This window comes from Watersipora subatra, chromosome 3 (assembly GCF_963576615.1).
Source record: "Watersipora subatra chromosome 3, tzWatSuba1.1, whole genome shotgun sequence".
NCBI lineage: Eukaryota > Metazoa > Bryozoa > Gymnolaemata > Cheilostomatida > Watersiporidae > Watersipora > Watersipora subatra.
The window spans coordinates 1,764,496-1,792,460 of NC_088710.1; the positions used below are offsets into that span (position 1 = coordinate 1,764,496).

Consider the following 27,965-nt stretch of genomic DNA (forward strand, 5'->3'; position numbering starts at 1 on the left):
ATTTTAACTCTTAGCAAAACCTTAGGACCTCGCGGGAATAATAAGGCATTAAGCTTTTATCAAGTACTCATGTCCTGTCCACTGAGGACGAATGAAAAAGCTACTATAAAATTCTCCCTCATGTTTCCATAACGCGGTTCATCCGCAAGTTCGTCTTATCTGCAAGATGGAAGCGGCAAAGATCGTCAAACGAGTATTGTTACTCATAAACTTTTACTGAATGTTCCATGCTTGCAAAACATGTAACCGCACTTGGGAATCATGCGCGGGAAAAATGTCCTGCTAGCTATTCAATTTTTAACATTTTCGAAGCTGTATTCATTCTTATTTTTATTTAGGTAGTTTTTAATGGGCCGCTTTGAACATTGGCATAGAAATCCTTTCTTTTTAAGAAAGAGCTTGCGTTAGACCGCCTCATGCGATTGTCCATGGAAACACTTATTACACAGTAATTCAACGGGTGAACAACTCCACATCTGTGTCATGGAAACAATAAACTCTACCTGTCTGATATTTAGCTGATTTACCCTGCACTACAAACAAATCAAACTCTGCATAAGCAACCAGCTATAAACTTCTGTCAGAACTTCTGCAGTCATGTCAAATCAAATACAGAAGGTTTGGTTTTTTGGTTCCTCTATGCCTGGCTCTCACTGCAAATCTTCTATAACTTGTAACTTGGCCAGCGTGTTCAGCCTTTTCACAAACAGTACAAAGCAAGGCTGAGACAGTGTATTTATGTGTCTTTATTTCACATCATCCCACAGAAGGCAGCGATACACGCATCATAGTAACTATCAGTGCTCCTATAGATGAGGCCGTTTGTCTCGAGAGAGCATCTCATCACCTCCGCAGTACGACTTCTGTCTTTACAGCTAGCCGTAGGTGCAAAAGATCTATAGACATTGATAGTAGCAGGTACACCGACCTCCTCAGGGGCTTTTTCATCTGTCCAGTACGGCCATCTTGTGCCACAACTGTTCATCATTGGGCACTTGTTCAACATCCTTCTCCCTAAGGTAAGCGTAAATACAAGAGTTCTGATAGTTTGGTTAGAATTTGCTATAGAACTCTCTATTAGCCCACTATACTGATGTTAGTAAGCTACCCAAACTTGGCCCATTATCGTTAGCGACAACTCATGGAACCCAGGCTACAATGTGTGTTTTACACAAATTCAAAACCTCGTCTGATCATTTCTCTCAGCCATATATGTCTGCTAATAATAGCCAAGGTACTTGTTCCAATGACTCAATCCGCATATAGCTAGTTGCCCTGTTCGCTCTACTGCAGAAAGAAGCAGTCATTGGTGGTTTCAAGAGAGGAACTGAACCTATGGGGTAGAGTAAGTCATTGATTTTCAAACTGTCAAAAGTTTGGTGAGCTCATCACTCTAAAAGATCTGAAAATAAATGAAAGTTTAAAATGTAAATAGCTCAACAAAGTGTAAAAATGGATTAGCTAGTATGTGCATATCTACAGATATGCTGCTACAGCACCACTTTCTGGTTATTGCAATAAATTCAGGCTCTAAAAGTGATTCAAACTGCACATCAATTTTTTACTTCCAAAGATGTTTTAAGTTCTCATTTTAGCATTGGGTCTCGTTTGTAAGAGTAGAATTTATATACTAAGAATGACTACAGACTCTTACATGCTATGAGTGACACAAATTAAGAGACCGTAAAAATGTATCTATGCTATAAGGTAACAAGCAACTAAATCAAATTTTTAGTATTGATTATGAATATGGTCTATTGAATGAGTATGGTTGTCTTTTTGAGTTGATTTGGGTGAATTGATTTGAATTTAGTTAGTTGAGCCTTCTGTCTTAAAGAGTTGGCTAAAGTTCTAGTATAACTGTTTTTGAATGTGCCACTTCAACCAATGACTTTTCATTCTAAATATGTAACTGATGGTGATTGGTGGAAGAGATAAAGTTATTAGTGATTAATCTAGTACAGCTGGTTTGTATAGTTACTAGGGGAGTTAACATCAGAAGACTCAGGTCTATCATTGACTCTGTGACTAGTTACGTATGACTCATTTCATGTTCTCAACACTAGTTGTAGATTCCTAGCTTGCTGTGAGTTTTAGGAAAAGTTGACTTTTGCCTTTTTCTGATAAGCTGAGGCTAGTTGCCTTTTGTATTGCCCTCTAGAATTGAAATTATGAAATAATTTGTTAAGTTCAAAGCAGAAAGGTAGCCTGCAAACATAGTAATGGTAAAGGCAACATTCCAGAAAAAAAAATTGATGCTGCCATCTCTCCAGAAATTCTTATTAGTAAATCTCAAGGTTCAGCAATATGGTTCGTATTTCAGAAACATCACTTGGTTAGGTGTGTTGCTACAACAGTTTCCAAAATGTTTGTTTCTGCATTTTCATTCTAAACACGTTTATTAACAATTTACACTTATAAATAGCTTTTAAAATTTTACAGATGACATATTCTTTGCATAGGACACTATTAATAGCTCACCCGCAGCACCAGAGAATCTAAACCACTGAAGGTCCTTGTGCATGTCGCAAGTGTATCCACCACTCGAGTGAGGACCACCTGGTCTGATGTCACTTCCATTGTGGTCCATCCTCCACGACTCTGTCAAGTTGGTGGCTGTAAGACACTCATGAGGAGTTGGAATGGTTGTAGAATCAGAGGTAGTTAATATCCTGCTAGCGTTGTTACTCTCTTCAGATAAACAATTAAGCAACGTTTTTAGAAGTTTCTCATAAAACAATTTTTCCTCCGCTACTTGGGCTGAAAGAGTCACCTCTTGGTTGATTTCTCGCTTCTGTGAATGGATTTTTGAACATCTGGAGAGAATTAGCTGTTGAAGATCCTTGATCTTCTCCTGGTAGAAAGTCAGCTTTTGCTCTTGGCTACCATGACCAAAGCGTGCTGCATTCAGAAAGACAATGACTAGCGCAAGTAGCACAACTCTCATCTTCAAGGTATTACAGTTGGAAGGCTTATGCACAAGCTCAAATAGATATGGAGTTATCTAAATGCAAGCTGGCAACTCCCACAGTGATTTTAACTTAGAAATGACCTAGAAACAATTGGCAAGATTGTCTTGTTTGGTGCCAACTACTAGAATAGTCATTTGCCGACCTGTTGAAATTCGTAGTTGTTTTCTCAATCATTTATTTTTCTTGAACAAAACAATAAGAAAATGAGGAATAGTTATGCGTATTCAGTTTTCCTTTTGGTCATACCAACAAGATTCGCTTTTATATACATTGTACCTGTTGTGGCAAGCGATTTTAATCAAATTATATTTGGAGCTGTTAGCGCTTCTTAATGACACTCGTTGGATCGAGAAGACAACTTCAGCCATGTTTCTTTATGCAGTATTACTGCCAATTCCTGCTTCTTCAGACTTCATTCTCAGAGTCTAAATTGTTTGGTTAATGTCTGGGGTTTAGATGCTTGTCTGATGTGGCTGTGTCTACTCGAAGAATAACAACTCTGACGGATAGGTCGCTCTCGTTACAGACAGCAGGTGTATTGTAACTTTGGTTTTTCATTATTACCGCTATTAATATTATACTGTACTCTATGGCGAGTATAACCATATTTTACTCTCTCATGTATACTGTATATGTAAACTGTACCATACTGTAACTTAGGAGTATGTGTACGAGACAATTTAGGGTGTTTAATTTACAGTATTATACTCAATTTTCAATATCCACACCTTTTTAATGTTTAGACATGGCCCTGTCTTCATTAGTTCGAACAAACAATGGTTGTCTTTGCAAGCTAGATGATTCGTTACCAAATGCATGCTGCTAGATAGGCTATAACTACATGTATGTGTATTTTAGTCAATGCGTATTACATTGCACATGCAGACAAATAATACATTCCGCTACAGCAATATTTTCAGCTACAGCAAGACCAGTTCTCAGGGCATATCCCCATTTGCCCAGTAAGGTGAATCTGTACTATAGCTTCACAGCCACACACTGATGGACAATTGTTGAGCATCTTCCTTCTTGTTGTAGGGACAATTGCAGAGAATCAGCAGTTTCGCTGGAGAGAAGTTACAACACTGACATGTATTCATAATACCATGAAGTTAGGATAGCTTGACATGAGATATCAGTTACTAGAGTCATAAGTCAGCTTGCAGCTTTTCTCAAGGTCACAGACTTGACTTCTTAACCAGTGTTTCTAATCAAACCCCACTAGCTAGTGCTGAAAATGCTGGTGTGTTGGTCTTGGTATAGAGTGGCAGGCTGGCAATAGGTGATTCACAGTTCAGCAGATATTTATATACACAGTTAGTATTAATATAACACTAACTAAATTATAAATGTATTCTACACTGAAAATAGATATTCTGTGGAGTGAACTTATAGTAATATCGGTAAAAGGAAATATTCTTAGCTAAAAGTCGTCGCAAATATGTTTTGCATCAGGGGTTCAGGTGAAAAGTGTCATCAATTGTCACCTGAAAATCGCGGCTGCGCAAAACAGATTTGTAGTGACATTTAGCTATGAATTTTTCTCCTCCTTTTAATGTCTGATTGAAACCAGTGTCGAAGGTTCTGCGCCCTTGCCGGACCACGCAGGACAATGCCGGTTATGGAGTGCCTTCAGGATTTAGTTGTGCCATCCAAGCAATTTCATAACAACCGCGGCTCACATCAATCGCACACGTGCATAAGCTGGGCATATCAAGAAGCAGCACATTGCCCGACATTGTTCTGAACCAGGCATAATGATATGGGCTGTTCAGGTGACAAGTGTCACCAGGTGACCAGGCATATGATATGGGCTGTTCAGGTGACAAGTGTCACCAGGTGACCAGGCATATGATATGGGCTGTTCAGGTGACAAGTGTCACCAGGTGACCAGGCATAATGATAATACTGCTGAGGTTTGTTTAAGAGACTAATAAATATGTACTAAATACTTTGGAGAATAATCTACTGTATTCTAAATACTCCTAGCCTTCTAGATATGCATGTATTTATATTGATGATATCAACTCTAAACATTTTAGTATAAACAAGAGTAAAGTTGCAAGTTTCATTAATAAATAAAAATAGTATAGAGTAGTAACCCCTAAGCGAGCTATAAAAATCTATTTTATATTTGTAGTTGTACCAAATTGAAATAAAATTTCAATATATAACTTATTCTCGAGCTTCAATGTTTATTTGACTTTTTATTGCTTAGAAAACTGTGTTAACAGCATAACAGAAAGCTGGGATTAGCAAAACTTCTACAAAGACATAAAGATTACAAGTAAACATCAGACCCAAGCTTGGAATGTGGTGAATTTACACACAAAACATATCTGAAATTGCTTGTTACGGTTTGTGGAAAGAACAGCCTAGGCTACTTACATCTAAAATTCAGGGTGGCTCTACAGCTGCTATTCAACAGGTAGTTTTATACCTATATACAGTCATGATGGTAATTGTTAGCACTCATAGATATTTGGAGGTATTTTCTGAATTGTGAGCATTGGTTTGAACAAATTCCAACAAACCGTACATCAAATAAAAGCTTATGATACAGGGAATCTATTTTCACAGTTGACATATTAACAATCACTGGATGAATACAGTACATGTTTAATGATAATACAACAAAAAATGACATTTTGATACAGGAGTGGTCAACAACATAGTTAGTTTTACATGATATAAGCCCAACTTGTGGCATAAACAAAAGGTTGTTGCCCTGATAAGGATTATGGAATCATTAATATTTGGTAGGGTAGCCATTGGCCTTGATGACAGCCTGACAGCGAGGCTTCATGTTATTGACGAGGGTATGAAGTTTATCATCCTTGATAAGGTGATGCCAGGCTGTGATATGTGATACAACTCCTTTAGTCTTCTTTCTGTTTTTGGTTTTTGTGTACAAACTATGACCTTGATTTGCTGCCATATATTTTCTATTGGATTAAGGTCCGGTGATTGTGCCGGCCATTCCATCACCTTCACATTGTTTTGTTGAAACCAGGCTTCCACAACTGTAGAAAGTTTGAATTATTCCGATGAAGAGGGTTGTTTGGTTTTAAAGCTACAAACTGTGTAATTGTTACTAGTTAGATGGTAGGAGATTATTTATTCTGCACGTGAACACTGATAATAAAGAAGTAGCCATTGCCGTTGTAACGAGCGCAACTGTCTATATTTATTTGACGTCCTTTAACACAAAACCCGGAGGTACACAACTCCTAGTATTATACAATGCAGTGTAACATAACACGAATATAGCACACTAACAGCAATTAAATATTTTGAAATCCCGTTATGATCATCACAACGTCTAACACTACACTTTCCTCAGAGGTCTCATGTCCTTGTTGAGGCCTGTCACAAACTTGCTACACAAAGAGAAAGCAATACCACACCAGACAGAATAACGGAATTAGTCGCAAATTGACTGGATTTGGCCAGTCAATGACTCCAGCATTATATGGCCATCTAATTTAAAATTACCAGATTCAGACGGAGTAGAACATCAGCTTTCTAATGATGTACATGTATAGTCTGATGAACTTCATTGGAATGGTAAAGGGATTAAACTTAATTACACCACTTTGAGCCAATAATACAAAGGGACAATATTGTAGAGGTGCTAACAATTACCATCATGACTATATATATAATTATATATTTTATTTGTACAATTATATATATAATTATATTTTCACGGTTTAATTTACTTGCAGCCGTATTCTGAAATGTATTCCACTCATAAAGTCAATCCTATTTGAAGGTCAGTAGATGGTGACCTCGTGTTAAAACAATATCTCTGCTGGTCCATTCTAGCTGTTCTTCTTTGGATCATTAGTCGGTTTATTTTAGATAACAGAGTTTCACTTAAAGAAGAACTCGCATAAAATCTTAGTAGATTTTATCAGAAATTATCAGTACTTTTCTATCATTCGCGATTGTTTTTGATGTTTGAGGTGTTGACTAGTGACATCCTTTTTTGCGGATGTATTTCTCTTCTGGGCGTTTTAACCGGATCAAGTTTTATCGATTTTACTCTTGAAGCATCCTGTCAGTCAGATCACTTCAAACATCAAAAGCAATCGAAAATGATAGAAAAATGCCGATACTTTCGAATAAAATCTACTAAAATTTTGTACGTTTTTACTAAATTCTATCTACTAGCAGTCTTGATTTAGTTTATATAGCTGTGTGTCACATCTCGATATATATATATGATGACACAAGTTAGTCATACTAACTTGTAGCTAAACAAATAATCCAGTAGAGCTAATACCCGATGTGTTTATCTCTCTTTAGATGCGTACACCGAGGGGAGTAGCCAAGATTCAGCAATTATGGGAAAAAATGATGGTATTCGAATTCAATTGTACCCAGGCAACATGCGCTGTAAGTGCTGCCAGGGGCACTGGTCTCTAACTACAGATCATGCCGCCTGCTAGTAATCTCTACCATAAACAAGTTGTAGTCAGTTGCTGTCTTATTAACCATCTTATATTTCTCACCAGGTGATATCATGAGGGAAGACGACGATACAGAGCACGAGTTCAAGTTTGTTATTCCATCATTAACAAAAAATAAGGCCACAGGAAACTTTGAAATACGATTCACCTGTCGGTATGTGTTTCTATTTTGCTAGCTTTTACAAGCTGAAGTTCAATTTATTGATTTATATGCTGTTGCTCATATGTTGTAGTTCATATGTCATAGCTCATATGTTGTAGTTCATATGTTGTAGTTCATATGTTGTAGTTCATATGTTGTAGTTCATATGCTGTAGCTCATATGTTGTAGTTTATATGTTGTAGCTCATATGTTGTAGCTCATATGTTGTAGTTCATATGTTGTTGTTCATATGTTGTAGCTCATATGTTGTAGGTGGTATGTTGTAGTTAAAATGTTGTTGTTCATATGTTGTAGCTCATATGTTGTAGGTTGTATGTTGTAGTTCATATGTTATAGTTGGTATGTTGTAGTATACGAACAGCATATGAACTACGGTATGGGACGTAAGCTATACATCACATACTGTAGTTCATATGCTGTAGTTCATATGCTCTACTTTTGTTACTGCAGTTTGTGTGCCACAGGTAATATGCCATAGTTCAGTTTCCTCGTGCTGTTAATATGCCATATGCTGCGGTTTATATGCCTCCCTTTGACATTGTTCACACGCTATAGTTGGTATCGCATACACACAGTATGAAGCAGTGTCAATTTCTAGTAGTGCTACTAATCCGATGGTTGGGCTATCTATCACTAGTAGATTGTTGAACAAGCTGACATAGAATGAGCTTTCTAAATGTCATTTTAAGGTCTTTCACTTTCCTGGTGAATGGTGATAATGGTAAACCAATGCTGAAATGCTGTGTCAGCAATTTACCAAGCAATATTGAGTCTAATACACCTCCAAAGTTCAAGGTGAGATTCTCATGATCACTGTACATGTACAAGGTATTGGTTTTCATTTGTCATAGCCAACTTGTCAGCTTTTCAAATCACTAATAATTCCATAAATTTTAGATTGCTGTCATCATCTGCTAGACCGTTATGAGGTTTGTCACACATAGTACATAGTGTACACTGGCACATAGTCTGCACTTGTACATATATACACTTGTACATAGTATATGCTAGTACATAGTAAATATTTGCACATAGTGTACACTTGTACATAGTATACATTTGTACATGGTATACATTTGTACATGGTATACACTTGTACACAGTATGTACTTGTACTTAGCATACACTTGGATGTAGCATACATCTGTACATAGTGTACATATGTACACAGTATACATTTTACATAGTATGCATTTGTACATAGTATGCACTTGTACATAGTACACACTTGTAGATAGTATACACTTGTACATAGTATACGCTTGTACATAGTATTATATGCTTGTATACAGTGTACACTTGTACCTTATATATACACATGTTATATAGATAGATGACGGCTACATAATGGTAACTGTGAGAAAGACTACCAAAACTAAATGGGACAACTCGGTTGCTACGGATCAGATAGAGTTCCCTCCGCTCTCTGAAATCGTGTAGTCAACCCATCGTGTTCGAGCAGTAACTTGACTCATCCATCACTGAGCTACATTGTTTAGTCACTTGCTGAGACTTTACCTATTATTGGGAGTTGTACCTTCTACTCATGCCTTACTTATTCACCAGGGTTTTCCTTCTTGTTATAAACGCAAGTCATTTCATTGAATAAAATTTGACATGTGTTTCTATTTAGTTTAACAAAGGTGAAATCTTTAGGCTATGTTTGATTTAAATAGCATCGAATAGTTCATGTCTCCCACCACTCAAACCCGGTGACGCTGACTCCGCTGGTGTCTCCTAGTTGACAGCCTATTACTAATATCAACTCTGATCAGCATTCTGTGCTGGAGTGAGAGTGTGCCAAACTTAACAATGACAGCAAGTACAGTTGTCTAGTGAAGGTAGCTCCCACACTAGACTATGTCACAGAAACACATACATGCATATGCAGTGACAGCAACTACAGGTGTCTAGTGGAGATTGTTCCCACACTAGACTATGTCATAGAGAACCCATATATGCAGTGACAGCAAGTAGAGGTGGCTTGTGGAGGTAGCTCCCACGCTAGACTATGTCATAGAGAACACATATATGCAGTGACAGCAAATAAAGGTGGCTTGTGGAGGTAGCTCCCACGCTAAACTATGTCATAGAGAACACATATATGCAGTGACAGCAAGTACAAGTGTCTAGTAACAGCAAGGTAACAGTATCCAAAACTAAACTACTGCTATTCGTATAGTTTCAGCATGAAACCTCTAAACTGTAGTTCTGAGGCTATATTTAAGGGGTTTCAGTTAGTACATCAGTGCTTCAAGTTATCAGCAAATACAAAGTCATCAAGCTTTCAAATAGCTACAGCCTGAGGCTCTAAAGTGGTCAGAACTCGGGCTAGAGTAACTTTATTCAAATTATTTTAGGTGTTTTTTTCCGTTGTCTAGCTGTTTAATGCCATAAGTTACTTTCCTTGTCAAATTGTGCTTTCAGTTTGTGATACAAAACCTCATCAATTAGACTAGTGAAAACGCTCCAAACACAAGGGTATGTGCGTAAAACCCTGAATAGCTAAGATTGTACGAAAAGAGTTCAAAAGTTTACGGAAAATTTCTAAATGCCCACTGTTGATGTCTTCGCACTATTTTATACAAAATCCCTAATATTCAACAACATAGTACCGGTACTTGCAATATCCTTATAGCTGTCTTACCTGTATATAGGTCAATGAAGTGCTATGTCTATGTCCATGGTTACCTTCAAACTGTTTCTCTCTATTTTTATTATACATGAGCGTAGCTAACATATCAACAAAATTCTCATTTCTATTAAGTTATCGAACATTTAACAGAATTAGCCAATGATGTACTAAAAGTGTCGATGTGGATAGCTTTGTTCCGAGCATTTAGGAGTTGTTCCCTCAGCCCTTGTCATTAACATAGAAAGATGTTTCATTTTCAAATTGTACTCTCAGCATTGTGGGATAATATTCAATAATACCTCTGCTAGTTGTATTTAGGTCAACAAAGCTGTATATAGGTGAATAGGAGGCCCGAATTCCCTGGGGCGGCTGGCCGGCTGAGCCGCCCCAACTTTTTAGGAATTTTCGGTGGCTAAGTACAGTCAAACTCGGATAACTTGCCCTCGGATAAAATGTAAATTTTATCTCAAACACTTGGTTAACTCGAACGGATTTGTTTGGTCCCCGTTCCCAAACAGAGATAAATTGCTTTAGATAACCCGACCTCAACATCATTAACTCAAACAGTTATTTGCCCAACAGTTATGGAGAAGGTTTTTTATCGCTGTAGAATATTCCTTTATTCCAAGCCATAGATATAAAAAAAAACTTTTAGTAGTTCTTAGGCGTCATTGTTATCATCATCAGCAAATACTCTTGTTCACGACTTTTATAAAGGTTTGCAAAAGGTCAAATTTTACCATTTACCAAACATCCGCCTTGCAATAGCCCATCGAAAGCGTAGAAACCTTCGGATGAGCTTAAAATAAAATCGGCAAAATTGATTTTTGTTGAAACGCTCAAAAGAAAAAGATGTCTTTTTTTCTGAGCGTTTTAACTGCGGTCAAGGTTTGCCTATTTTAATCTGAAAACGTCCTGGCAGTCACATCACTTAAAACAAACAAATCTCAAAAAATAGAAAAATATTTATACTTTCCGATAAAAAGTTTTAAAACTTTACATGAGAGGTCCGGTTGAGGCCCTACATGAAAGAAACCTTTTGGGGGGCTTACGCCGCCCCTCCAAAACCCCAAATGTTCATAACTAGTCGCCTAACATTTGCCGCCCCAACTTGCAACCAGGTAATACAGGCCCGGTGAATACAGGCCTGGTGAATACAGTCGTATATAGGCCAATAAAAATGCATATAAGCCAACAAAGATGTAGATAAGTCAATAAAATTGTATTTAGGCCAAAAAAGCTGTATATAGGTGACTGAAATTGTATGTAGATTAATGAAATTGTATATAGGGTAATAAAGTTGAATATAGGTCAATGAAGCTGTATATAGGTCAATAAAGGTGAATAAAGTTGCATTGCATTTATGCCATTATTTGTATATAGCTGGTTATTAAGTTATTTATTAACTCATTTACTTGATATAATTTTTTTAATTTCTTGGAGTGAAGTATGTTAGAAGTAGAAACTTACTGTTAAACGTACGATCTTCTCTTTTCATCGTAAAAAGTTTTTAATTTTACCTAGTTTGCTCTGATAGACATGTTTCGCTAATAGACATGTTACGGTGATAGACATGTTTCACTGACAGACATGTTCCACTGACAGACATGTTTCGCTGATAGACATGTTTCACTGATAGACTTGTTTCGCTGATAGACATGTTTCACTATTTTCTGGCTAAACTCTTCTCGTTGCTGCTTCTGTTAATCACAATGGCAGCTATTTTTCATAAACAAGTTAGGCCTTCTGGCTGAGCTCTGCTGGTCTTGTACAAAAACCACAAACCATGAGTGGGATATAATATCAGAGTAGGACATTCTCACCTCATCACAAAAGGAAGAAAACTTGTAAATAAAATGATCAACAACTTTGATCATTGATGTTGCCAGTTACTTTCAACAGCTTTGTGTCTTGAAGGTTGCAAAATAGAAATGTTTGCTCCACTCTTATAATTGAGGCTACCTTTTAAAGTTGAAATATAGCTCACCTATTGATTAAGTTGCCTTCTACTAGCAAGATGAACTCATTATTCCATGATTTCTAAACTTTTTTCCCTTATAATTTCAAGAAAAATAATACAAATATTACAATATATTGGCAATATATTGGCAATATATTGGCAATATATTGGCAATATATTGGCAATATATCAAATACCAAACATCATATTATCTGGATATCAAATCTCAGTTATCATATTATTTTGGTATCGAATATCAGATATCGTATTATCTGGGCATCATATTATCTGGATATCATATTATCTGGATATCTAGATATTTGTATTTTTGGAAGTCAAGATATTGTGGTAGCATACCTTTTGCTAGCATACCTGAGCAATACTACTTTTCATTTGTAGAATGCGATAGCAAGCTTTGGCTAAACCTGAGCACCACTGCTTCCTGCGATACAAATGTTGCATTACAGAAAAAACCAGTGCCCGTGTTCAGCAATTATTAATTGGCTACACAATCAAAATTATAGATATTGTCTTTGGCATGCTGGGTTAATGTTCATTGATATTCAATTAGGTTTTAGCATAATGTCATTCAATTGCTGCCAAGACCTCACAGCAAAAACCTTTTGCTTTGTGGCCTTGGTAGCAATTTGAAATGATTTAATAAACATTTAATGTTGTTATTCAACAATTTTTAAAAGTGAAATATATTGTAGGTATTTTGTTTTAAAATGTAGCAAAAGGACAAATAATTTTTTACCAACTTGAAAATTTTCTGCTTTTTCAAAAGTTTAGCTAATTCACCACAAGATTAGCGTTCACTAGTCATTACTAGCTGGGAGCTCTGATTGGTAAAGCTGCTGCCAAAGCCTCAGAGTTGTCCGCTCATGAGCATATGTGACCGGCCATCCATATCTAATGTAAACTGCTACAAGCAGAGACAGTGAATAAATAATAGGTCACCAAGGAGTTTCAAATCCAAGGGAGAGCGGAGCCATAGAGGAATGGCACAGACCAAAGCTGCCAGGGGTCAACTGAAATAGTGTTTATATTAAACTAGCAAAGGTCAGCAAAGGTCTTTAGGTTATTTTGCACAAATAGAGTTTTGACCACTTGACAGTCATCACAATAAATGCTCGCTAGTAGAGACAATGGAGCGGTATAGCCTTGATTGTCAAAGAGGTTAGTCTAAGCTCCCATCTGTAGGCTAGGGCGGTCTACAAGCCGCCCTTTGACAAGCTTTGCGAAGGTCTTTGGGCTACACAATATGTGAGGGTATTGATTAGGAGATAAACTGCATCTGATACAATTTCCTTGTACAGCTTCCTTTTCTAGCCATGGCATCTATTGGTAGGTCACACTCAGCCAGGAAACTTTCTTGTGTCATTGAAAATCCTGCCTCATACTTATTAGGGAGCTGAACTTGACAAGTATTCAGTGACTGTCAACCCAAAATAAGCCATCAATCCCGATTATTCACCCAGCTCAATCATAGAATCTTCAAGACACTCTGCTGCTATTAACAACGCTATATAGCTGATAGAATGAAATAAGCTGAAAGCTAGATATGATATGTAGGCTTCCAGATCACAATTATGGGCAATTTGCTAGCTTGACTGAGAATAGCTGGAGCTATGGGCATCTATCTGATGAAGAGACGTGACACTTGTTTATCAAACAATCAGGTTACTAAATTTATCTGTAGGCACCAAGTAGAACAAAGTTGATACGCGGTAGTGATAAGCATATTGCACATCACCCCTCGTGACTGGGAGACGTCATTCACATAATGTCGTGTACATGACTGCCTATCAGTAATCTGAGTGCTTATAGTTGAGTAGCAGATGTTTATCCTTTCATGTGATTATTGATTGCATAGTCAATGCCCTTTCTATAACCGGAGCTCCGGCTAAAGCAGACAATGTCGATAGGTCTATGCTCACGGCTGTTCTTTATAATGAAAACTAGTAGACCTCTTAGCTATAGTTTAGTAAACAGTCAAATTAAAATGGACTTCGATAGCCAATAGACAGACATGTCGCCCATTGGTGATTAGTCAATAGGTGTCGTGTTACTAAATTCTATCAAAATTGTAGTTCCTTGTAAGGTTTTCAATGGCCCAGCTAGTTCAAATGAAGCTTGACTAACGGGTAGATTTTTCGAAGCTTCTATGTGAGCCTCTATGTTTCTATGTGAGCCTCTATGCTTCCATGTGAGCCTCTATGCTTCCATGTGAGCCTCTATGCTTCCATGTGAGCCTCTATGCTTCCATGTGAGCCCCTATGCTTCCATGTGAGCCTCTATGCTTCCATGTGAGCCTCTATGCTTCCATGTGAGCCTCTATGCTTCCATGTGAGCCTCCATGCTCCTATGTGAGCCCCTATGCTTCTATGTGAGCCTCTATGCTTCTATGTGAGCCTCTATGATTCTATGTGAGCCTCTATGCTAGTCGCAAGTCTAATTAAAGTGTGAATATGTCTCGTAGATGGTTGAAAAGACGATTTGGTGTTACTTTAGCGTGAGGTCTACCGCCATGTGTAGCCTCTTCGCACCTGTCTGTCAGACAAATCGTATGACCTGGACCTGCCTTTCCTGTACCTGCATTTTCTGTACCTGCCCTCTTTATACCTGCCCTCCCCGTACCTGCTCTCTCTGTACCTGCTCCCCCGGTGCCTGCCCTTTCTGTACCTGCACCTGCCTTCCCTATACCTGCCTTCCCTGTACCAGCCCTCCCTATACCTGCCCTCCCTGTATCTGCCCTCCCTGTACCCGCCCTTCTTGTATCTGCTCTCCCTGTACCAGCCCATCAAAAGGTTGACCTGCTCATGTAAAGAAATGCAAACGGATGTCTCAAATCAGAGATATATATATTTTATATAGTGTGACATATATTATATACTATATATTATATAATATATATTATATTACATATATATTATATAAAATATCTCATGTAATATAATATACATATTATAAAATAGATTCTAACTCATCTGAAAAATTGAATTTTTCTTTATTACAAGTCTGTTTCGCGGTGGAGACCACGAAACTGACTTGTAATGAAGAAAAGTTCCAGATAAGTTTTAATATAAACAATCACTCCACTTATTACTACTAGGATAGAGTTCTTTTGTAGCTTTGAGTTTTACTTTATCTTATTTATGTTTAGTCATAGAATTACTTTTGAACATAAATGTAAGGTAACTACTTATACTTATATATTACATATAATATTATTATATAAAGTCTGGTGGACTTCACGTTGAAATAAAGTAACACCTTTGGTAACCTAAAGCAACCTTTAGCTAAAGTAACACCAATGATTTGGCTTTCAGCTGCCGGTGAAACAGTTGAAGACCAGCGATTATCAAGCTTTTTGCTTTCTGAAAGCTGGTGAATCCGTAAGTTAAGATTGAAACAAACAGGGGGGTTTAATGGTAGTTCTTACACTCCATGTAATTAAACAAGCTTTGAATTAGTTTGTTTGTTTGTTTACTGCATAAACATTCTCTATTTCCATAATGTTCTTCCGAGTGTTTTAACCGAGATCAGCTTTGGTCGTTTTAATCTTGAATTATTCTGGCAGTCAGATCACCTCAAACATCAAAAACCATCGCAAATAATAGAAAAGTGCCGATGCCTTCTGTTAAAATCTACTAAAATTTTGTGCGTTCATCTTTAACATTACAACTGCTAATCGTACTCTGAATATGTTGCTATTGTCCTGATAGGTTGGTCATATTTCCCCAAAACAGCTCTCCAGCTCAGGCTATAACAGTTGGAGCACAGGCTATAGCAGTTCTTACAAATGTAATAAGAGATATTTGAGAAAACACTGAAAACTGATCTAGTATTGTTGCCTTCCCAAAGATTGCGATGGACAGTGGTGGATAGTGATGCACTTGTTATGGATAAGCAAGTATAGCATTAGTAGATACTATGATGATAGCAATAGTGAATGTTTTTGCTAGTTCTCTCACTACTGGCTTCTCTCCCCCATCCCTAGCAGGAAGTTGGTACAACGCTAATGTATATTAGACAAAGACCAAGTCTTTCATGCGATAAGTTGGAAACAAAGAACCATCCATCCTGTGATTCAGCACAAGTGTTCAATATTATGTTTAGCATTGAAAGGGATAAGGGATTGAACTTGCGTCAGGAGCGTTAGGCAGGCAAGCATAAAGGAAATCAATAGGCTTCACAGACCGTTGAAGCCTTTTGGCAAGTTACAAGCCAAGCAGCTTGTCTACAGTATAGTGGAGTACTGACTCAATACAATCCTAGAAGATATATGTGACTATAGTTATAAAACTCCAGAATTCTCTATGCTGGTGCCAGTAGTGATACATGCCTTACACAGAGCGCTAATAAACATAATTTTCTATGAGATATTGAGTTCATTGTATTCTATGTTGGCTACAATGTAGGCTACATATCAGTTTGGTAGAGCAATGATGTTTAGAGTAATGGGAGATAGAGAACGCATCATCACTATGACTAATGCTTTGGAATAACTATTGCTAATAGCAGTGTTATATTTCGGTGTTCTAACTATCCCAACCCATTACGTTGTTGTTTATAAATGACTCAACGAACCGCAACTCTTGCACAATATTGCGCTAGCTTATGCAATGATATGAGCGGCTACAAACTAGAGCGATGAGTCACGCGTTGCGGAGTGTTTTTATCGGTTGATATACGCCTAGTGGAGGATTAAAAGTTTCCAATACATGTACATGTAGCTGATTCAAGCAGCTTCTCAAAAGATCAGTCCGCCAAATTGACCAATAGGAACGTTACATCTGTACGGAAAATAGCAAGCTCAGCCGAAGGCTTTGTGACGTTCGGCCAAGCTATATAAATCGCTCCTAAACTAGTTTCAAGCATCACTAGCCGAAGAAGTTCAGATTGCGAAGCATTCTTTTTTCTCTCTCTCTAAACACAAGGTGAGTTTGCGAAACGGCTACCTTTAATTGTTTGGTAGGCTGTGTACTGGAAAGAGCTTGGAAAACTAAACGTACGGCGATGATTAGTTTTCACATAGACGGCGCAAACAAATGTTTGAATTTTAAAAAAGTATCGTCAATAATGCTACGAATGTGGTATCAAATGAGTAGTTGGGGAGTAAAATCCTATAAATTTCGTTTACTACTCGACACGAGCAAGTTATACGCATGAAATGATTTATTATTCGTTTTAATACATATATTTCTATAATGTATAGATTGTACACATCCTATTTATTTTTTAGTCACTATGCAGATATTTGTGAAAACGCTCACTGGAAAGACCATTACTCTCGAAGTTGAGGCATCTGACACAATTGAAAATGTCAAAGCCAAAATTCAGGACAAGGAAGGTATGTGAATGTATTAAATTTAGCATTCAATTTTTAACGTGAACGGCTTGTGCTATTTGTATCGAGTTTTTACTTAAGTTGATTGGTTAGTCACACATCAATCATTGGTATTTACTAAATGTTATAGGCATTCCCCCAGATCAGCAGAGACTGATTTTTGCTGGCAAGCAGCTGGAAGATGGTCGCACGCTTTCAGACTACAACATTCAGAAGGAATCCACCCTCCATCTGGTGCTCCGTCTGCGTGGTGGTATGCAGATATTTGTGAAGACACTGACTGGCAAAACCATCACATTGGAAGTTGAGGCATCCGACACCATTGAGAACGTGAAAGCAAAAATTCAAGACAAGGAAGGAATTCCTCCAGACCAGCAACGTTTGATCTTTGCTGGCAAGCAGTTGGAAGATGGTCGCACGCTCTCAGACTACAACATTCAGAAGGAATCCACCCTCCACCTGGTGCTCCGTCTGCGTGGTGGTATGCAGATATTTGTGAAGACACTGACTGGCAAAACCATCACATTGGAAGTTGAGGCATCCGACACCATTGAGAACGTGAAAGCAAAAATTCAAGACAAGGAAGGAATTCCTCCAGACCAGCAACGTTTGATCTTTGCTGGCAAGCAGTTGGAAGATGGTCGCACGCTCTCAGACTACAACATTCAGAAGGAATCCACCCTCCACCTGGTGCTCCGTCTGCGTGGTGGTATGCAGATATTTGTGAAGACACTGACTGGCAAAACCATCACATTGGAAGTTGAGGCATCCGACACCATTGAGAACGTGAAAGCAAAAATTCAAGACAAGGAAGGAATTCCTCCAGACCAGCAACGTTTGATCTTTGCTGGCAAGCAGTTGGAAGATGGTCGCACGCTCTCAGACTACAACATTCAGAAGGAATCCACTCTCCACCTGGTGCTCCGTCTGCGTGGTGGTATGCAGATATTTGTCAAGACACTGACTGGCAAAACCATCACATTGGAAGTTGAGGCCTCCGACACCATTGAGAACGTGAAAGCAAAAATTCAAGACAAGGAAGGAATTCCTCCAGACCAGCAACGTTTGATCTTTGCTGGCAAGCAGCTGGAAGATGGTCGCACGCTCTCAGACTACAATATTCAGAAGGAATCCACTCTCCATCTGGTGCTCCGTCTGCGTGGTGGTATGCAGATATTTGTCAAGACACTGACTGGCAAAACCATCACATTGGAAGTTGAGGCCTCCGACACCATTGAGAACGTGAAAGCAAAAATTCAAGACAAGGAAGGAATTCCACCGGACCAGCAACGTTTGATCTTTGCTGGCAAGCAGTTAGAAGATGGTCGCACGCTCTCAGACTACAACATTCAGAAGGAATCCACCCTCCATCTGGTGCTCCGTCTGCGTGGTGGTATGCAGATCTTTGTCAAGACACTGACTGGCAAGACCATCACATTGGAGGTTGAGGCATCCGACACCATTGAGAACGTGAAAGCAAAAATTCAAGACAAGGAAGGAATTCCTCCAGACCAGCAACGTTTGATCTTTGCTGGCAAGCAGTTAGAAGATGGTCGCACGCTCTCAGACTACAACATTCAGAAGGAATCCACCCTCCATCTGGTGCTCCGTCTGCGTGGTGGTATGCAGATCTTTGTCAAGACACTGACTGGCAAGACCATCACATTGGAGGTTGAGGCATCCGACACTATTGAGAACGTGAAAGCAAAAATTCAAGACAAGGAAGGAATTCCACCGGACCAGCAGCGTTTGATCTTTGCTGGAAAGCAACTGGAAGATGGTCGTACACTTTCTGACTACAATATTCAAAAGGAATCAACCCTTCACCTTGTGCTTAGACTGAGAGGAGGCTTCTAAGCTTGTTACCACCGTTTAATGACAATAGATATAAATATTTAGTTTTCTGGATTCATAATTTAAAGAAAAATATAAGCTGGTTCTGTTAAATGTTTGTCATGTGTGCTATCAAATAAATTATTGGTTTCAGTCAATGTACGTGATGGAGGCCCTCTTGTTTTAGGAGATTTGGTTGCAGTATTGAACTATTGCAGGATATTTTAAAAAATATTCGTGCTTGGTTTTTATCTGCATGACAGTGAAGTTTTAGTGTCAATCATCCTATTAATTAAGCAAATAATCTGGATGGCTTGAAATTAACTTATCCAAAAAGAATGCAGGTTTCCATGTGTAAAAAAAGCTAGGTGCATTTAGTGCAAGTGTTTGATGGCAAGGACAAAATGGGTCGACATTCTTCTTAGTAGTTGGTTAGTGCTTACAGTTAATATTGTTAGACGTGGCGCAATGCATAATGGAGAAGACAGGCCAGCAATGTCTAACGAAAATATATTACATCTGAACCAGAGTATTGACTCGGCTAGAACATAAAACATTTATTCTTGGTTAGTACTGTTAAAAAATGAAGACAATCTGACACTTGCGTCTCCAGAGTGTGAGATTGGTTCTTGATGGAAGTATAAGCAGCAGACTACATATGTAGAGTAGCTAGAAGATTAGTACAATGTATGCTGAGATAATTAGTTACAGTGATATATCTAAAAAATAAAATGCTCGTGGCCAATATCTTGCTGGAGCTTTTGATCTTAGGAATTGTGCTTTCTTGCTAGATATTGAAGTTGGCCAGTAAAGAGGAAATAATACTATGTACTGGCGATGATATAAACCCCCCCCCATAGGGGAGGTAAGTTTTATATCATTGGTAGTGTAGATTGCTGGTACAACATAATCATATCAAGTCATTTACATCTCATGAGTAGTTGTCCCCTAGGTGTGTAAAACCAGCCATGTAAAGAAGTCATTGCTAGGGTTGATGATGTATCAATGGTATAGGTTTTCTAAGGTGCTTCCTACCTGCAATAAAATGACAACACCGCCATCTAAATGACAACCATCTAAACATGTCATAAGCATGATTGTATAAGGCAATGACTACCTGTTGTTCCTCATCTGTTGAAAATGTGATACATGATTGTTTTCACAAAAGCATCACACACTGTACATATATGTATAAAGTGGAATTTTTGCTGTCAACTGGGTAATTTTTTATTTTGTCTTTCATGATCTATTAGCTTCTTTATATGTTAATGTAGTAACATATAACACTGATAACGAAATGAATTTGTTAACTCAAAAGTATACAAAATAATATATTAAACTAACAAAATATCACACACAAAATTAAAGAATAAAACTTGATTCTACATAATAAGATGCTATTTACAGTTCTTGCAGAGGTTCTTAGCGCTAAAGACATTGGCAGTATCAGCAAGGAAATTTTTGACTGTTTTAGCAAATGCCTTAACACCAGTGTTGCCGGCACAGAAGTAATACAGCAGGGCGCAAACAAATTTTTAAGTAGTTGGGTGAAAACTAGACACATCGAAGAAGCATTCAAAACAAAGTGGAAAATTGTAAACACTTGCTAAAGATACCTTTATAAAGCAGAGATATTCAGAACTCATGAGCTTGGTCATACCTGACACGGAGCGCTTTAAAGGCCAAACTCTTACTGTATAGTCCCAGGAGCCAGTAGCAAGCATTCTCATGCATGGTGAAAAAGCGGAACACTGCACGAGGCCCTTGTGACCTTGAAACAGCCTCAGCATGTGACCTGTCTCTACTTGCCATAAAATACCTATAACCGTATAAGGGTCAGTAACATTTTATCTAGCTAATATTGATAGGTATAGACGCGACCAGTACAAACTTGTTTCCCACTACAAACATATGTTTTGGTAACAATTGATAGTTGCAACATGATAGCTGTCAATTGATAGCTGCTAATTGCACTGCTGCATATCATGCTACCATGCTAATTTGCTATTCACTGACACAATGTGACCAGCATGTTCCTGAGTTCATGTTAAATTATAGTTGCTTATAGTTGTCAAGTGAGGTAGCCTAATAGACTATCCATTCGTGAATCAGGAAACACTTGACTATGTCAATAATTTTGATACTTGATACGGTGATAAGACAATAACTTAACAATGATGTACACTTTAATATCATCTTGTATTTCACCTACATCATGTAAAATAAAGTTTAGGTTTCCACTTGTTTTACTGGTAACAAAATGAATTTGTTATCAGTGTTTACTGGTTAATGAGCAGGAGTTGACAGCGAAAGCACAGAACACAGCACGTTGAGAGGTTAAAAGACTGAACAAGTCTTGCATATGCCATATGTGAAATTCTTCTGAATACTGGAATTTGAACTTCTTTATTCCGGCTTTCTTACCTAACTCTGACATTTTATTCATTACAAGTTAACAATATCTGGAATAACACTGGCCACAAAACCCTCTAAAATAAAACTTATAATTATATAGAAATCAACCGATGCATTTAACCCAGAAGTACAGAATAAGTAAGTGTGCATAAAACATAAAGTAAAGCCATAAATTATAGAATGTTCTATTGGGGCAGTAAAACATGAAATTTATGGTATCAAACCATATACTCTCGTATCTTGGCTATGAAAAGATAACTCCAAATAGTTGCCCAACAATTCAAAATAATCTGGTACCTGCACACTTGCTGGTTTATATAAAAATATAAAAACCCCTCTTTTACTTATTGAAACAATCATTCTTTATAACTGACAATCTTTAAAAAAATATTTATTGCATTGGTGTGTTGTTACAACTTATTAGTATTCTTGTGTGTCTGCCAGAATAACGCAGGCGTTCATTTTAGATAGTTGCTAAATGGGAATACTTTTTGTTCTCTTCTACATTTTCTGAGAAATTTTTCTTTTATTTGTATTATTTATATCATTCAACATTCATTTTTCTATGTATATAGCATATACCGGTAGTTAATAATAAGCTGCTTTATTGTGTAATAACAGACATTTGATACGCAATTCTTTTCTGCTAAGGCTTAATTGATTATCTTATTGTAACATAATGAAATTTTACAATAGCAAATAAAATTGCGATTGGGGAATTCAAATACTTGCTGTTCAATACTCAGTTCAACTACTGCCACGATCTTTATAAAGCTGCAGTTTGTAGTTTTGTTCTACCAAAAAACAAGCTTTGATTTGCAAGCTTAACTAAACTCACTTACTCATTGCTTATCTCTTGAGAAGACAAAAGAATTTAGAATTTCAGCATTTCAGCTTGGCCTAACCATTCAGTTAGGCCGAGTTTCAGAGATAAGGCTTCAGCAGTGAACAATGAGTTTGTGAATTACCAAGCTCAAAAATGTGAGTTGTCCCATCTTTTTTCTGAAATACTGAGGGTTTCTGAAAAAGAACATTTGAAAAAATTCAAAAACACATGTAGTAAGTTTTGCCATTTGAAATACCGGTATGCATTGTATATTAATTATGCTGCACTGCATAAAATAAATATAATTTTATTATAAATTATATTACCAAGGAGACAAATAACAAGTTTAACCAATGATATACAGCCCAAAAGGATAGCCGACGGCTATCATATGGGCGTGGTTTAATTATGGAGCTCTATTAGGATTGTGCTAGCCTGGGTTTCAAAGCAAACACAACTCTCGCGGGGCGGTCGCGTTGCCTTGTTAGGTTTTAGAAAACACGAATCGCTGTTATCGTTTCATTAGATTATTCAGCCAGTAGACCCCGCGGGTCACAATAGCAAACATTGAATTTCTGCAATGTAGGGGTAATACCTAACCAAAATAATGTATCTAATCAAAATAAAACATTTCAAATTACCTATTTTTAGTAAATTTAAAATTAGTAAAGGTCGTAGTATATGCCTAAAGTTGAATATAATTACCCGAACAACGGCATTTTTTTTCTAGTTTTTGATTAATATTTTGCCACCCCTAACATAAAATGACAAAGTCCTTCATCGGTTTCACATAGTTTTACCTTGCCAATAAGATGGGACAGCAGGCAAAGCTGTGCAGTGTAGTTTTCATACTCAAAATCTAAATGCAAAACCGAATTTGAGCTATTTTACGATTGTGACTATTAATATCACGAATGCTTGTGAATGGCAACTGACTGATCATAACGGTGACAATATTGGGATACTATATTTGTTTGACAACAAAATGAATTCAACAGATAAGTAAAATAACCACTATAGTTCATAATATTCGTAAATTTACAAGGTGCTTTATTCAGCATATTTGTTTTTTTCGGGTGCCGTGTCCGGGTTAATCCTAACAGAGCTTCATAATTAAACCCCGCCCATATGAGCGCCGTCGGCTATCCTTTGGGGCTGTATATCATTGGTTTAACTGGGCTCTTCACAGGCCACACAACCTTACAATATCACTTAAACAAACTCAATTTAACATTTACACCGACATGCACATGCCTGGATGAGGACGAAACAGTAGACTATTACCTATACAGATGCGGCAATTACACCAATCTAAGAATGAAATTATTTCCTAACCCTCACAACTATCGACACCTGCTAGACATGAAACTTAGAACCTGCTGTACATGAAAGCGGCCGATTCAATTGAAAACATACACTAACCCACTGCAAATAAACCATAGAAGTAAACATCAATGATACTTACACAGACAGATGATACAGACCATATTTTAGTCATCCAATTATTAATAACAATCAATCTTGCCAAAATCAATACTCATAGATGATCTATTCTTCAGACCTGATCCCTTGTATATAATAGTATCAATCAATTTATTTTTGTATAAGTTATCCTGCATTACTTATTCGAAGTTATCCTCTCATGTAAATTTTCTTTTAATTTTTACAGAAATAATCTCAAACTAAACATGAGTTGTTCACTACTATCTTGCATTCAGGAGGGTGCCAGAGATTACGCCTACAAGTGATTTTGCCTACAGGAGATTACGCCTACAAGTGATTTTGCCTACAGGAGATTACGCCTACAAGTGATTTTGCCTACAGGAGATTACGTCTACAAGTGATTTTGCCTACAGGAGATTACGTCTACAAGCTAATAGACAATGCCTACGATCTAGGATATTGCCCCTACTTTAATTCTGTGAATTGTGATGCAGAAAATTACGAATGGCACGATGAATGCATGTTATGAACGTGTGTTGATGTATTTTATTATGTAAATTATTTTTATATCAAATCCTATAATCATCCATATATCAAATCCTTGCAAATATATAAATTTAATTCGAGTTGATTATTGGGAACCATGGTGATTTAACAGTCGTTAATTTGCAACAAACCGTGTTATTGAAGTTAAAACCACATTTTTATTGAATTAATAAGCAAAAAACAAGCGTATGTATTTTTGAAGTTGTTACTCTTATACATACAGACACATGTCAATAACTGAGTATTTCTATGTTATCAAGCAGCCCATCACTAAAAGTGATCAATGGTTGTTGGTCAATATATCATTTCATAACTTTAGAGTTGTTTTTTATCTCCTATTGCATACCATTATGTTTCACTTTTACATGGAGCCTCCCTCACAGCCGGTTGAGATCACCCTTGGGTACATGCATATATACAGAGTAAATTACAAATACAAGTTATATGATTTACAATAGTGACATCCATCATAAATGAGCAAAAGAAGGCTCTCATAAAAATTTGATTTTTCTGCATATAACCTGTTATTTCACTTTGATACAAAAGAAATTATTTACTAAACAATATTGTTCTAGCAAGAAAAAATATGACATATAAAGGAGCCAACTCCAAATTAACAAAAAGACCACAAAACAATTAAGCACGTTTGATAAAATTATGCTAAAGTGGCCATAGCTTCAACCACTTTGTAATGCTGTAATAAATATCTTTGAAATGAAGTAAAAACCCATTTCTCAATCTCCTTGCATGGCTACTATAACTGCTCCTTCTCTTTAGCTTTGCTATATAATAAGCATACATTAAAAGACTATTTTGAAGTGAATATCATTTAGACTTATACAAAATTACTCACTTTTGTATAATTTGGAGGAATTGGGCTACTTTTGTACACGCAACAGTTCATATGCTAAGTACATATTTTTGCAGTATTTTTACTTGCTGAAGTTTTCCTATTTCATCAATTGAATCAATAGATAGATTATAAGTTTAGGATTTATTCTGCAAAAAAATACAAACATCCAGTTACAGATTTATTTGCTCCATTTTCTCATTCATCACATATAAGAACCATTATGTCAGTGATACATCTTAAAATGGTAGTATCTGTACTTGTACTAGTATTTGTTCAATAACGTATGTATCGTCATATCACCCTATCTTCTGACTGTCATCATTCTTTCTCAATTGACTTTCAATGTTCTACAAAGTAGAGTAGAAGGTCATGAAAAAGCAATATGTTTTTTGAGAATATTAGAAAGTATGATAATGCAATTTACTTTCTCTAGCTCGATACATCAGAAACCCAACACTGAGCGGATAAGAAAATTTGCACAGAGAACAAATGCAAGATTTTTGCAAGATACAAAACAAATCAACTTAAGCGAGGTTATAGGTATAATATTCTAAAATGTTCAAACAGTAATATAATGATTAAACTTTTGCTTCATTTTTGTGAGCCAAAAGCCCTGCTAATCATTGTATGAGCTAGTTTAGCCTGTTTAGACTAGCTTTAAGAAAGGAGTTGTGTGTTCAACAACAGCAAAACTAACAGACAACTCCCAAACCGCTTGTTGAGAGAGTCTAGAGCTATTTTTGTGCCTGCTACATATTGCATAAAATGATGCTTGGTAGGCTAAGAGACAGGTATTAAGGGACTCCATGCGAGTGCCAAGAAAGTGGCCGAAGATGAACTGACAACTTAGCTGATAACACAAAGCCTCAACAGCTACACAAGACAAAGCTCCCATGCTGCAACAAGATTTATGCTCTCTTGAATCTTGAGCCAAAATTTGGCACATGAAATTTAATCCACAAAAGTATTACCATCTCTCTTTTGGCAAGTCGTCTTTGCCGATGGATACAAATAACTTTCTCATTTTATATGATCACCATCTTCAAAGTGTGACTTCTAATCCTTATTTTGTGGTAGAGTTGCAGAATGATCTGAAATTTAATCAACATATTTTTAAAATTGAATCTGAGGAAGAGCAATTAATCGGCATGCTTACAATGGTTCTGAAAGATGCAGATCAAAAGACAAGAAAGATAGCTGATACTTCACGAGTTAGACCTGGTTCTGAGTATGGCTGCATGGTTTGGGACCTTTACCTTACAAAGGATATTACTTTACTAAAGTGAACTCAAAACGCTGCACTGAGATTTTTGTATAGACAAAAAAGCAGAGTTAGTTTTCTTCAACTATGAGAAATTAATTATTTTGAAACCTTGAAAGACAGATGAGTTAAACTTTGCCATAATGTTTTTAGTAAAATTCTGGGTGGTGATATTGACTTATTGATCAGGACCAATATCAATATACCAATATTGACATTGGTCCCATTCGCTACCTGGGACTTGTAATTTAAATGTTGCGTACAAAGCTACATACATGGAAAATGGTAGCGTACAGCCTGCTACACGGTATTGGCGTTTCATAATTTACAGTTTTAGACTAATTGTACTGCTCAGAGGATGAAATTTTTAATGTAATGTTACTTATCACAATTAGCCATCCCAAGACAAACAGTTTTAACTCATGATTCAACCTTTCGATCAATCAACCTTGCTTGCAACACAAAATAATAAAACCACTACATAATTATATGTAATATATATTATGTATATGGTATAATATACCAAAGATATAATATTACTACTACTATGTATATATTAGCAATGCATAAGACATTGCTAAAACAATGTTTTACAAAGCAAGCTAAAACAAAGCAATGCGTAAAACATTAAAAGTGATCAGAAGAATGGAACAATTTAGTTATAAAACAACTATTTATTTTTTGTCATTTATTCGCAAATAATCATATTATTTTGTCTCATTCATTTACCCACACTCGTTTGACTATTAAATTACTATAAGCAGACAGACCAATGCCCAATATATCGAATTATTAATACTAGTTCACCGTTAGTTGCAGACTATTAATTACAAACTATCAATAAATAATAATTCGTAGTACAACGAATGGTACTACCACCCTAAGGTGGTGATGATTTTATCAGACTCAAAGCATCTACCAAAACTTTGAGATTTTAAGCACACGTCTTAGCGTTCTTGTGGCTCCGAACAGCCACCAGTAGTAATAGTAGCAGTGGTAGTAATCGTTAAGAAAGCCAAGAAAGGAAAGGAGATAATAAATTGTTTTTATTTTACACTTCCACGATTTTCGTTCTGATTGATAGATGACTTTAATCAATAGTATGTTTTTCGATCAATGTTAAGTGAAAACACTATTATTGCATTACTTTTTACCATTTTTCTTACATTTTTTCTTCAACAATCAATGGTATGCACCATCTCCATAACTGTAGACGTAACCTCCAGGAAG

General features: G+C 36.9%; 3 protein-coding genes and 1 long non-coding RNA gene across 4 annotated transcripts in view; 2 read left to right on the top strand and 2 right to left on the bottom strand.

The window, feature by feature from the left end:
* The window catches only part of LOC137390265 (polyubiquitin-A-like), a 253,552-nt gene extending 233,999 nt beyond the window's left edge, over positions 1-19,553 (top strand). The window contains 2 exon segments of the mRNA XM_068076600.1: positions 17,454-17,561; positions 17,689-19,553. Of these exon segments, the coding sequence (XP_067932701.1) occupies positions 17,454-17,561; positions 17,689-19,415 (1,835 nt within the window). The 3' untranslated portion in view covers positions 19,416-19,553.
* Positions 752-2,947, bottom strand: LOC137392092 (oncoprotein-induced transcript 3 protein-like). Its single transcript, XM_068078713.1, has 2 exons — positions 2,482-2,947; positions 752-1,014 (listed from the first exon to the last, which is right to left on the bottom strand). The coding sequence occupies exons 1-2, from the start codon at positions 2,945-2,947 to the stop codon at positions 752-754; spliced, it is 729 nt and encodes a 242-aa protein (XP_067934814.1).
* Positions 6,516-9,192, top strand: LOC137390270 (uncharacterized). Its single transcript, XM_068076605.1, has 4 exons — positions 6,516-7,373; positions 7,493-7,601; positions 8,300-8,405; positions 8,940-9,192. Exons 1-4 carry the CDS (start codon positions 7,322-7,324, stop codon positions 9,048-9,050), a joined length of 378 nt encoding a protein of 125 aa, XP_067932706.1. The 5' UTR covers positions 6,516-7,321; the 3' UTR covers positions 9,051-9,192.
* A 6,047-nt stretch (positions 19,554-25,600) lies between the features above and the next one.
* Positions 25,601-27,965, bottom strand: LOC137391738 (uncharacterized). The gene is made up of 3 exons (XR_010978161.1): positions 27,902-27,965; positions 26,446-26,565; positions 25,601-25,821 (listed from the first exon to the last, which is right to left on the bottom strand). It is a non-coding gene; the product is annotated as an uncharacterized lncRNA (long non-coding RNA).

Excerpts from the sequence above, each read along its gene's own strand:
- LOC137392092 (XM_068078713.1), bottom strand. The coding sequence starts at position 2,947 with ATGAGAGTTGTGCTACTTGCGCTAGTCATTGTCTTTCTGAATGCAGCA. Across the intron at positions 1,015-2,481 it reads TAGATTCTCTGGTGCTGCGG|GGAGAAGGATGTTGAACAAG; the intron begins GTGAGCTATTAA and ends CGCTTACCTTAG.
- LOC137390270 (XM_068076605.1), top strand. The coding sequence starts at position 7,322 with ATGGGAAAAAATGATGGTATTCGAATTCAATTGTACCCAGGCAACATG. Across the intron at positions 7,374-7,492 it reads GTACCCAGGCAACATGCGCT|GTGATATCATGAGGGAAGAC; the intron begins GTAAGTGCTGCC and ends ATTTCTCACCAG. Across the intron at positions 8,406-8,939 it reads ATACACCTCCAAAGTTCAAG|ATAGATGACGGCTACATAAT; the intron begins GTGAGATTCTCA and ends CATGTTATATAG.